The sequence below is a fragment of the Lipotes vexillifer genome, unplaced genomic scaffold (genome assembly GCF_000442215.2).
Source record: "Lipotes vexillifer unplaced genomic scaffold, Lipotes_vexillifer_v1.1 scaffold279, whole genome shotgun sequence".
Taxonomy (NCBI): Eukaryota; Metazoa; Chordata; class Mammalia; order Artiodactyla; family Lipotidae; genus Lipotes; species Lipotes vexillifer.
In genome coordinates, this window is record NW_006780759.1 from 896,829 (window position 1) to 910,003 (window position 13,175).

Sequence of the window (13,175 nt, forward strand, 5' to 3'; positions counted from 1 at the left end):
TGACTCTGTATGGGGGGGTTCCGGGCCTGGTCCAGGAGGATCTCACGTGCGGAGATCCTCACGCGCGGAGATCCTCACGCGCGGAGGGGCTGAGCCCATGCGCCACAACTACTGAGCCTGCGCTCTAGAGCCCATGAGCCACAGCTACCGAAGGCCGCTCGCCTGGAGCTGGTGCTCCGCAACAAGTGACGCTGCCACGGCGAAAGGCCCGCGCACCTCAACGAACAGCAGCTGGCTACAACTGGAGGGGGTCCTCGCGCAGCGGCGAAGACCCAACGCAGCCAAAAATTTTTTTTTTTAAAGTATTTAAATAAAATAAATATATAAATAGCAAAGTAATACACAAGATTGCTGTGTTTAGATGGCTTCGCCGTTAAGTGGTATGTATGTATACATATATACATACCTACATACGGGGTGGTGTTCAAAATGTTTAACACCCTAAGTACACAGAACACTGTGGAAGATACAGTTCCCACAGGCATTCACATAAGGGTGACTCTGAGGGAGCACCAACTAGCACACCAGCCAGGAACCAGACGAAACCAGATGCCCTGCTGCCACCACCGGGGGTAAGGGGAGGTCTTGGTCTGCTGCGGCCAGTGGAACACGAAGATGGGACTTCGTGTCCCATCTCCGTGTGCGGGACTTACAGAGGACTGGCTAGAAGGCCAGTGGGCATCAGTGCACCTCCCTCCAGTGCCCACTCTTGCTCTCCATGGTCACGGGGGGTCAGAGATCACTTGAGAGAGCTGGCAGCAATGCTTCATTTTGTTTTTTTACCAAGTAGTACAGAATTATTTCAATATTTTAACAACTTGTTTTTCTGGAGAATTCCACCTAAATATCACCTCACTCTTGCATAGTGGCAGCAGCACTCTCTGTCATTTATGCACACAAAAAACATATACACACATGAACACACAAGTGTTCCACTAGCAAGAGCAGACCAAGACCCACCCCCAAAGAATAATATGGGGGTTCACATATTATCTGCATATCTCCGTGCACATATTTATGCTGATGTATGTATCACTCAACAGAAACACTGATCTTTTCTGAAAAATTACCCACATCCAGTTCTCCTAAGTAAATGGAGGCCAGCTGTGATTCTGACTTTAGCTCCTACTGCAATTTTTCATTGGGTTTCACAATGAGCGACGTGCCTAATAGGGTCAAGTATTTACCTACTGTCTCTCAGATACATGCCCACCCTTTTACTCCGTTCTATAATATAATGCTAGGCTGTGAATCTGAAAACCATGTTTCCCAGGCTCCACTGCAGTCGGCTTCCTGCCAATAGGAGGCACTGGCGGAAAGCAGCAGGTGGCAGGAGGGGAAAGGATGCTGTGTTTTTTCTCTTTCATTCCCTCTCTCTCCTCTTTCTTCTTCCGACAATGACTCTGGAAGAATCTTCAGCCCCTCTTCCACAGGCCCAGCTCTGCTCTGGAGTGGCAGTTCCTCATCTGCTCTCGAAAGCAATGGTACCACCACCTCCTCCCTTTTGTGTCCCTAGACACAGGGGTGGTAACTGCTTCCTAAAAAAGTTATTAATCTCTGGTTTGCCTCGCCTTGCTGATTTTTGCCTTCCAACCTATTTCCTGTATTATAGCTCCTCTCTTTGAAATACCTGATGTGGTTTGGCTTTCCTGGCTGATACAGAAATCTTCCCAAAACTGGTATCAACTCACTCTTGCAACAGTCTCCATCAAAGAGCAGTGAGGGTACACCTTATAAGGTTTGTCTGAACGTGGACTGATGCCTATCTTTTTAGGCTAACTAATAGGCTTTCCTGCATGCTACTGGGGGCTCACATAAAGGGCACACATCCTTTTTCTTGCTCTTTTCAAAGACTACAGAAAGACTGTTGTTCAGCAATATTTTACTGGGTATCTCAGTTTACCCTGTCATCCTCAGAAGAGAAAAAAAAATTGTTTTCTAATTCTTTATATCTGCCTCTAAGTTCTTTTCCACTTTCTCCTACCTCCATAAGAGCCCAACTTGAGTTTTCAGCCTTTCCCTTGACCTTCATCTAATCCATTCTCCAATCTCTATCCTCTTTCCTTTTGTGTTTGTACCTGATGAATCACACCTTCACTTGCGTCAAATAAAGTAAGCTGTTTTTCATTTGTAACAGCCTGTCATGCTCAGAGCTTGTATTACCAGAAATTTCTCATAAGCCCAACAGTAGTCCTTATCTACATATTCCTCAAAACTGAAAACACAGTCCCATTGTGTATCAGCAATACTTTAGTCCTTTTGCTATTAACCTCGGTGACACTATTACTATCACATCAAGCATCCTTTACCTATTTTCCGGTTGGGTTTTATTCGTTTTCTCTATCAGTTTCTGATCATGAATGTATTTTTACTTCATGTATTTGGATTTTTTTCACTGTCTGTTTTAAACTGTTAGAAACGCTTGGGTGTAATCGTGTCTGCTTCAGCAATGAGTTGGGTGAAAGCCGTTTCTTCACAAAAGTACTTAAAAATTTTGGTATATAATGTTTTCAGTTCGGGCCCTGGAGACGTGAGGAAACACACCTAACACTGTATCCTGTTTGGCTTCTGGTTTCTTTTCACAAAAGATACTACACTTATTGAATCGTTAAATTTGGGGCGTTCACTTTAAACAGCAGCAGACTGCCAACAAAACTCGATCAACTAAACGCCATGAGTGAGCCCTGAATGCTACCTTATTTGATTAAGGCCTGAGACTGTTCCATCTGTATAGCCTCTTAAATCAACTTCAGGCACATGGATACTGCATGTGTTAATTCGTAATGACCTTTCCAAACCAAAATAATTTACTATCATAAGTGAAAAATTGAAGAAGCCATAACTAACACTTAACAGTGTGCTTACTCTGTGCCAGGGTCAGTTCTACATACTTTAAATATGTTAACTTATCTGATCCTCATGGCAGCCCTATAAGGGAGGGATTATTACGATCTCCATTTTGATATGAAGAAACTGAGGCACAGAGAGGTGGCATAACCTACCCTAGGTTGCACAGCTAGGAAATGGCAGAATGGGGATTTAATTCCAGACACTTTGATTCCAGGGTCCATGTTCATAACCACTACACCAAACTGCCTCTCAAATTCTCACCCGCATTCTTCAAGTATCTGCCAATCACATGTAATTATCCAGGTTCTACTGCTGAGGTACTTTGTGCCCTGGTGATGCCCTTCTTAGCAGCAATAGTTCTCGTACTGATAAACAAAGTTATAGCTATCACCTATGCGGAGACGACTTACGTGCCACACATTATGCTGGGTGCTTTTACATTTATATCGTCTCATTTAATCTTCTCAAAAATACTAAGACTTGGTTATTATTATCTCCAGTATGCAGATAATCAAAGTGATGCTAACTGAGGTTAAATAACCTGCAAAAGATCAAACAACTAGCAAGTGGAAGGGGCAGAATCACTTCTTCGACACTTAACAGTATGACCTCCCTTCTCTTCCTCACCCCATCCCAACCACCTCTGGGAAAGCAGCTCCCAGCCACTCTTCAACTCACTCCTCTGTTCCTGCAGCAGAGCTGCCTGACAAGGGCCCTGCAAAACCCCTTCTTTGATTACAAGTAGAGCTTCCTGGGCCCAGATTTCAGTCCTGGCTCTGACGCTTGGCATGGCACTGAGGAAATCACCTAACTTCTTTGAGTCTCTATGTCCTTTTCTGCAGATGGGGATAAACACCATCTATTTCACAGGATCAGTGTGGGGCTTAAAAGATAATGTACATGAACGTGGCAAATGTGTCAGTATCTTTAATTATCATGCTAACAGTGAGATTTTTCAGGATCAAAACAATGCATATTGGGGCTGTGTGAGCTTTGGGACACTGTGAAGCACAATTATTTTCCTCCACGGCAACTGGATCAATAATTTGGAAGGCTATATCTTGGAGCCCAACTGACAAACTTTCTAATTAATGCTTTCACTCACTTTTGAATAATCTTATAAAATTCCAATGTTCATCTATAAAGCTAGGATTGCTTACAGATATGCAACTTATTAAATCACAGTTTCAGGAAAGAGCTATACCTCAGAACCACTGTTATTTAAATGAATTCCAAAAAACTACTTTTTCAAGAAAATCTAGTGAAGGACAAAAACAGGGGTTTTTGTGAGGAAGAAAAGTTCTTTACCAGAACTATCTGTAGGAAGGAAAATAACAGTGGTCATGATTAGAAAGGCCTGTAATGAATGCAACTACTGGAAAATATATGCCCCAAAATACTGGAATAAAAAAGAATGACTATTCCTCCATCAGTAACTTACTGCAAATATACAATCCAACTCACAATAAATTATAGAGTCATATGTATATGCACTTAGTTTGTCAAAACACTCATAAAGTTTAATGAAGTTAACTTCCAACAGGCGAGATTTAATATGAATGAAGCACATAGGGACTGTTTAACAACAAACATCATACATCCACCATTAGAACATGCTCGCTAATTGTAAAATACTCAATTTGCTTAATTCTTTCCTTTATGATCAAAGTAGACCAAATCCATTTGCTTTATGGTACCCACCCAGCTACACATTCTTTCTGACACTTCCTTTATTTTGAATCTGCTCTAAATCTTGTGATATGCCTGGCATAATGAGGCTGATATCTAGCCAAGGAATGAATCAAAAGTTGGTGCTTTTTGGCACCACCAGATTTAACTGCCTGGACTTGGGTTAGCTGAAAGGCCGAGGCCAGTAAAACTTGCCCGAAAAAAAATACAGTAAATTTAGCACTTACTGCCTTGAGGTCTTCACTGACGTGAGTATCATTCATTATAAATTCAGGATAGCCAACTTTTGCCAAAACAGCTCTTGCCTATAAAAAGGAAAAAGAAAAATGATGTCAGAGTTTCAAGCACTTAAGTCATTAATAATCAAAGGACACAGGAATGCAGCCTTCATCTGAAAACTCCGTTCACTGAATATCTACTATACGTAACCGACTGTGAAGGGCAAAAAAGAAAAAAAAAACTCTAAGCTAGTCCCTGCCCTCAGCATACTAAAAGCACAGTGAATGTAGCAAATAAGTATATAATACAAGATAAATAAAGGTTTATAGACAATACTGTCTATAAATAATTTTATTTATAGACAATATTGTTACCAAAGTCCATAGCAGAGATTATTTCCTCATGGGGAAAATGCTCAATGGAGAAGGTGACCAAACTGAGTCTTAGAGAATGGATGGGATTTCAAAATGCAGAGCTGAGAGGAAGGACATTCCAGGAGAGCAAACAGCAGGGGCAAAGTCAGGGAGACGAAAAACAAAGAGCGCGTCAGAGAGATGGTGAGTAGTTTCCTGTAGCTGGAGAAGAAAGCACAAGGGGTGGACACAGACGACAATGCAAGAAAGCCAGCTTTGGCCACATCACAGGGATTCCTGAATGCCCTGCTAAGAGTCTATATTTTGTTTTACAAACAAGAGAGAACTAAATATTTTTAGCAGGAATAAAATGAGATGAGTCACCCTCCAGCGAAATTATCTGTGCAACTCCGTGAATGATGGCCACGATGCCAGAAAAATTGGAGGTAGGGAGTCCAGACTAATTTAAGAGGCATCACAACCATCCTTCTGATAGACACACTACTTATTCCCTGTTTTACAGTTTATAGGGAATGGATAAAGGAAAAATAGGCACATACAAGCAGCCTCCACAGCAGGGACTGGCAAACTATGGCCGATGAGCCAAATCTACTCTCTGCCCCGGCTCCCCACCCCAAATCTGTTTCTATAAATAAAGTTTCATTGGAACACAGCCACGCCCACTCATTTACATGTAATCTACGGCTGCTTTTGCACTACTACGGCAGAGTTAAATAGTTGGGACAGAAACCCTTTGGCTCACAAAAGCTCAAATATTTACTCTCTAGCACTTTAAAGAAAAAGTTTGCCAACCCTTGCTCTCAAGAAACTTTGTCCCTCTCCTCTCCCCAGATTCAGGGTTTCACAAAAACAAAAGAACAGCTTACTCAAAGAGTAAGTACAGTGTCAGGCCTCTGCCCAGATCCCCTGGGATCCCTTTTATCACCTCAGCATATCCCTCCCCAGCATCTATGTTCTTTTTCCTTTCTAATGGCCAGCACCTGAGACTGAAGGCCTGCCCTAGGGCTACTAGGACACCTCGCCTGCACTCAAAACAGTTTCCTCCTGGGAGTTTATCTGCCTTGGGCCCCCTTCTCCACTGCCATCCCAGCAGCCCTCAGCCAACGGCTGCCTGTAGCAGGAATACGAAAGCCCAGCTCCTTTGCTTCTATTCAGGACACAGTGTGAGGTATAATTTGCCCTCTGGAGCTCCCCACAGGATCAGGCTATCTGAGACTTCCCCTGAAATGGCACCCTGGTCCGTCTCTCACCCTTCCCAGTCTGGCTTCCCTCATTCCCTTGCTGGCTTCTCCTGGGAGCACTTGCCGAATAAATCATAAATCACCTGCACACGAATCCTCATCTCCAGCTCTGCCTCAAGAAGTCCCAACATAAGACACCAGGCAACCCCAAACACATCGGTTTTATTCCAGCAAAGCAAAAACCAGTGACCTTTGTACACTGCTCTTAGCAATGAGTTTTTTCCTTCAGTCCCTTTCAATTTTCCTCACTCAAGAAACAAATAGAATAAGATAGTATGTTTTCCTTATCTGCCTTGAGATAATTCAAATATTAAGTATCAGCAGAAACTTGAAACTCAAGACTCAGAGAGGATTTTACAAGTGCCGCAGGACACAGTCATAATGGGTTTTGCTGTTCCAGAGCCTCAAATATAGCACAGATCAAATTCTGCCTTTAAAACCCTGTGAGTTACACTGAAAGCCTGATATGACCCAGAGGGCGGATAACCAGAGGTTACAACTCGCCCCCAACACCAAACAATACATCATAGGTCTACAGGTTACCTTGTTCCAGATTGTTCTGTTACTTCCCTCGTATTTAATTCCTCACTATACTTAGCTCGCCACAAGTCACATACATAATAACTATAACAAAGAGCTCCAGACAGTCTCAAAAAAAAAAGAAAGAAATACACAAGCTGAGTCATCCACAATTGTTTTCTGAACACTGGTCTTGCCGGAGCATGCTGGTGAATCATGGATTGTTTTTCAAACCTCACGCTCTGGGACCCCCACTGCACTACAGAGCTGCACAGAGTATATTACCTTCTGCACTGTATATGCAGGTCACTGAATCCTTTTTTATTATTTATTTAGCAACACCATGACTTGAAGAGAGCCAGAACGGTGATACAAAGAATCTCTGTTCATCTAAGAACACAAAGATAACTAATACTAGTAGCAACGCTGCCAACATCTGAAAAGAATACTCTTCTTGCCCCCAAATGTGCTGTTGTTATGCCTCTATTCCAGCCCAAACGCTCCTTCGGCCAGACAGTGTTGTCACTTCCACACCATCCCACCCCACCCCGCTCTACATTCTTCCCTGAGAAGCCTCAGAATTACATCTCCCAAAACCCCATGGGACATGACTGCAGGTTAGACGCTGTGAAGGAGAAGCACTCACAGGAGACTGGAAAAGTAGAGGAGGACACACTGTTTATTCACTCGCTGCTGGTAGCTACGGGCAGGCACATGCGCATCTGCAGACGGCAGATAAAGAGCTCTGCCAGCAGCTTCCAAGCATTCTCCTGAGAAGAGCCCTTTCGTGTGCGGGCAGCAGAGACCACTGGTAGGCTCTGCCCTTCGCTCCCCAGCCCTCCTGATGATTGCATAAGCCTCCAAATCCCCATGTTAAACATCTTTCCGCTTGACACACTTAGAAGGGCACCCATTTTCCTGAATAAACTCTGATACATCCTTTAAAGCAAATAATGATCACATCACTTTTTACTTTTTTCAGAATGGAAGAAACGAAGCACCAATAGCTTGATGGCTTGTGAAGGGAAAAGCATTAGCGAAGCAGGCCTGAAATCGATCACTCCATGGGTTATAAGGACAACAAGAAGGAAAGGCAAGTTCCACTGCAAGCACTGAGAGGACAGTGGGATAAATAAAAAACAGACTGCATGTTATATCCTGCAAGAAATATTTCCCAGTCTGCTTATGGCTGATCAAAAACTCCAGAGTTTTCCATGACCAGTGCATGCATTTCTACCCCTTATTCACACAGACCTCCAGAAAGGGCTGCACATGGCAACTGGACCTTCCTCCTCAATAAAGGAGGCTCAAGTGATCTTCACTACCTGTGTGACCCTGAGCAAAGTACTCAAATATTCTGAAGCAAACACTGCCTGTTATATATCCAATATCCACATGCCTTTCCCTTGCTTACTATCAGACCCCAGTTCTTCTCAGGATGACAATGGACACAACAAAAAACAGCTGCATCACCCAACTTCTTTTGCAGTTACAGTTGGCTACGGGATGAGATTTTGGCCAATGACATACACCCAAAAGTCCTTGTTGCACTCCCAGACGAAGACTCAGCTGGCATGTGCCCTCTGCCTGCAGTCCACGGTTTCTCAACCTTAGCAATATTGACACTTGGGGCCAGGTAGTTCTTATTGTGGGAGCTGTCCTGTAGACTGTAGGATGTTTGGAAGCATCTTTGGTTTCTCCATACTAGATGCCACTAGCAACACCACCTCACAACTCGTGACAACCAAAAATGTCTTCAGACGTTGCCAAATGTCCCCTAGGGGCAGAGTTGCCTGCTGGGTAAAACCACTGCTTTAGCCTTTCCTCTTCCTCCTTCCTGCGATGCTGATGCAATGGCAGAGATAGGGCAGCCATCTTGTAATCACAGGGTAACAAACAAGAGGAAGAAATTGACATGCTAAAGAGGGTGGAATGAAGAGCTGGTGCCATCTGGAACCCACCATATCAGGCATGAACTGCCTCCCTTCCCCCCCTGTGACATGAGGAAAATAAACCCCTATTTGTCTGAGGCATTATATATAATGTTTTCTACTAGCTGTAGCTGAATGTAATCCTAACATGATCTCCTTTGCATCAGATAGAGCCTGAGGAAAAAAAATAGTACCTATACTTCATTGGTTTGTCTGCAAGGATTCACGAAGACATTGCACACAAAGCACTTTTTTATGCCTTGGTCCAGAGTACATGATGAATAAATGTTGGCTGTAGACTATACAGAGAAAGTAGAAGCATGACTTCTTCCAAGGATCTGGAGTAACACTGTTCTGTACCTATTTGGAGGGTCTTTTAGGGGAACCCAGGCCAGATTACATCCTTAACCAAATACCTGAACTCCCCTGGGGAATAATGTCACTCTTGTTAGTCACAGGTCAAGTTTCAGGGGGCCACACAACGTAGTGAGACAGGAAGGCTGTTGAAGCAACCCTGTGATCAATGGGGAGACAGATGTGCCCATGAGATGCTTGGAGCATGGTGGAAGATGTCCTGAGCAAAGCCAGACTCTAAGTATGAGCCAGGAGAATCCAGGCTATTCAAATCCCCCCAAAAGTCCGAGGACTCTTCTGAGGGCCACTATTTGCACACCTCAGAAAATGGACACAAGAAACACTATGAAAGCTGATCTTAGCAAAGATCAAAGAAAAGGTTGCCTTTAGCATTCACCATCTTGGTTTCTGTTTTCCCTTCCTTTCTCTTGCCTGTATCCATTCCTCTCAGTACCTAGCAGGCCCTGTGTGTTCATACCACTTGCTCTCTGATCATACCCAAAATTGGCCTTTCCTTGGCAATACACTGTGCCCCAAAGTCATCTCCCCCTTCCCTCCTCATCCATCAAAACTGTTACTCCCTCACAGCAGCTAACCTATCAGCTGTCATTGGGGCCTCAAACTAATTTATAAGATGTGAGTGACTAATAGCAATCTAATGTATTAACTCTGGAGAAATATCTGTATTTAAAAGAGTAGTTCATTAACCAAAGGGATAAATCAAATTATAAGGGAGGTTTCTATAGCTGTCAGAACCTTCTTTCTGATACTACTCAAATCAAGCTAATGGCCTATTCCACTTAATCCCTATTGTGTTCCCCACATGGAATACAGTGCCGGGCATACAGCAAGTGATCAATGCTCAATAAATATTGATTCATGTAATGAGTAATTTAGTTGATAAACCCATTCTTATCAATGTCAAGAATAGTATCAGAAAATATAAAAGGTTATAGTCTAACACATGCCCAAGAACATCATTCAATGCTGCTCCCATCAAGGCACATTTCCATATAAACTGATCTTACCAAAAGAGAGAAAATGAGGGAAAAAAGAGAGAGTCTTTCTGAGAACCTAAGGAACTTTCTGGAAAATGGAGCAATGTTTAAAATCCATTGGGACTGGGGTTTCCCCGGTGGTCCAGTAGTTAAGAATCTGCGTTCCAATGCAGGGGACATGGGTTCGATCCCTGGTCAGGGAACTAAGATCCCACATGCTACGAGGCAACTGAGCCTGACAGCCTAACCTACCGAGCCTGCGCACTACAACTAGAGAGCCGACGGGCCTCAACTACAGAGGCAAAGTGCTCTGGAGCCCGCAGGCCACAACCAGAGAGAAGCCCACGCACCACAAACAAGAGATCCCACATACCACAACTAAGATTCGACACAGCCAAAAATAATAAATAGATAGATAGATGATAGATAGATAGATAGATAGATAGATAGATAGATAAAATTTGTTTTAAAAATCCATTGGGACTGACATTTTTTTTCTTTGCTGTGTTGGGTCTTCACTGCTGCGCACGGGCTTTCTCGAGTTGCGGCGAGCGGGGGCTACTCTTCGTTGCGGTGCGCGGGCTTCTCATTGGGGTGGCTTCTCTTGCCACAGAGCACAGGCTCTAGGCGCCCGGGCTTCAGTAGTTGCAGCCCGCGGGCTCGGTAGTTGTGGCACGTGGGCCCTAGAGCGCATGGGTTTCAGCAGTTGTGCGCAGGTTCAGTAGTCGTGGCTCACGGGCTCTAGAGTGCAGGCTCAGTAGTTGTGACACACAGGCTTCGTTGCTCCACAGCATGTGGGATCTTCCCAGGTAGCAAACCCATGTCCCCTGCATTGGCAGGCAGATTCTTAACCACGGCACCGCCAGGGAAGTCCTGAGACTGACTCTTGACAGCAACCAAAACTGTATTTTTTAGTATAAGCTATTTCAATCAAACAACAGATACTTATTGAGAATGCCGTTGAGGCTCAGGACTCTCCTCAGTGCCAAAGAAATATAAAAATATATAAGACGATCCGTGGCCTCAGTGTATTTATATTAAAAGACTGAAGAAAAACATTCTATGACAACTTGCCATAATCGCTACTACAAAGTATGAGCGGAATCTTAATTATCTGAACCTCTCTGTTCCTCAGTTTCCTCATCTGTAAAATGTGGATAAAATTACTTCTGATACCAATGCAGTGAAATAGAGAGCTGACAGAAGTATTTGGATAACAAAGGAATTGGGAAAGGATAACTTGGATTACCTAGATCAGGGGTTAATAACCTTTTTCTGTAAAGGGCCAGATGGTAAATATTTTCAGCTTTGCAGGCCATATGGTCTCTGTCACAACTACTGAACTCTGCATTGTACCTGGGAGAGCAGCCGTGGACACCACGTAAATGAATGGCTGTGGCTGTATGCCAATAAAACTTTATTTACAGACACTACTGAGATTTGAATCTCATATCACTTTTATGTAACATGATTATCTTCCTCTTCTTTCGACTTTTCAAAACAATTTTAAGAGGTAAAATCCTTGCTTAGCTTGGGGGCCATACAAAAAAAGGCAGCATGCTAAATATGGCTCAAGAGCCACAGTTTCCTGGGCTGACACATAATTCACTGAGGGTAGGTCGTTCATTGAGTTGCCTCAATTGATGGCACACGGTCTAGTACACAGCAAGTGCTCAACAGTGCTTGCTAAAGTGATCCACGCTGAACAGGGTGGGGTGTCTGTGTGTGTGTGCATGGCTTAGCTATTAAGTTTTATATTTGTTTTTATTTTGCTCTTTGCTATTACTAACATGTACATGCAACAAATCTTAGTCACTTGGGGGTTTATTCCTTGCCCTAAAGTCTTAGGGCTAGAACTTTAAAAATCACAATTAATTTCTGTGGAGACAACAGACAGTTCATGAAGTAAAGATTATTTCTTTGAGAGAGAGAGAAAAACTATCACAAATGGACTAGAAAAACAAGGAACACTGAAAACGTAAAACACAACATGATTTAAACTCTCAAGTCACCCCTCCTTCCCAGAATTTTCCACAAGGTACACTATAACTTGATAGCGCTCGGGGGAAGAAAAGAACCAAACATAATTCTGCTTTATTTGGCTGTGAGCACTGAAATAACATGTAATTTTTACACAGAAGACCAAACTGATTTAAAGACTGGTTAGCTTGACTGCTTGATCCTCAATTTTCAAAGCCACTTAATATTAAGCTGATCGGCAGAAGTCAAGACAGAAAGCTCATTTGTTTTAATCCCCACTGACCTGGCTATTTAGGAGAGTCAGGAAAATTCTCAAATGTTTCGCATGTACTACATCAAAGGCATCACTTTAAACACTTAATTAAACAGCTTGGTGTTTCCTCTACATAGTTAAGTCGCTTAGCATATTTTTTCTCTTTTATTAATTTAACTAACTTAAGAAAAAAATGGAACAATTGATGATCAACTGCCCTTTTACAAACCATTTATAGCACAACTTTCTTAACGCTTGCAACAGCTGTGAAAGCGTCAGTCAGGCTTCACCACGGCAAGGTCTCGTCTTCTCTCATGAGTTCTACAATAACTATTAAACATCAATCAAAATTCTGAGCTTTAAGCGTCGGAAGTTCAGGAGACTGTACATGAATTACACTATCCTTCAAAACAGTAGCAATTTCCATAATGCCAAACAAATGACTGACTAGTGTAGATGTCCTGGCTGAAGATATTATCCTAAGCAGAGCTAATGGTATTAACGAAAATTAGGCTGGAGAACAGGCTTTAATATCCCTTGGGGCTTTCTGAATTCCACAAATAATAACAATGCAGTTATCTGACAAATCAAATTTCACCTTCTTGACAAGAATGGCAATGATTTATCATGAGTCTTCAAAAACTTTAATTCTGCAAATTGCTTTCGGGTGTAGTTCACAGGCTCATGCATCATGCTGCGGGGAGAACGCCCCCCATGAATCACAGAGCTTTTTTTTTTTTTTTTTTTTTTTTTTTTTGGGGCCCCCC

General features: G+C 42.9%; 1 protein-coding gene across 2 annotated transcripts in view; it reads right to left on the minus strand.

The window, feature by feature from the left end:
• PHEX (phosphate regulating endopeptidase X-linked) overlaps positions 1 to 13,175 on the minus strand; it is a 198,757-nt gene that overhangs the window by 62,621 nt on the left and 122,961 nt on the right. For both annotated transcript variants that reach the window (XM_007454158.1, XM_007454159.1), the window contains exon 13: positions 4,767 to 4,844. In XM_007454158.1, the coding sequence (XP_007454220.1) occupies positions 4,767 to 4,844 (78 nt within the window). The remainder of the gene's footprint in view (positions 1 to 4,766; positions 4,845 to 13,175) is intronic.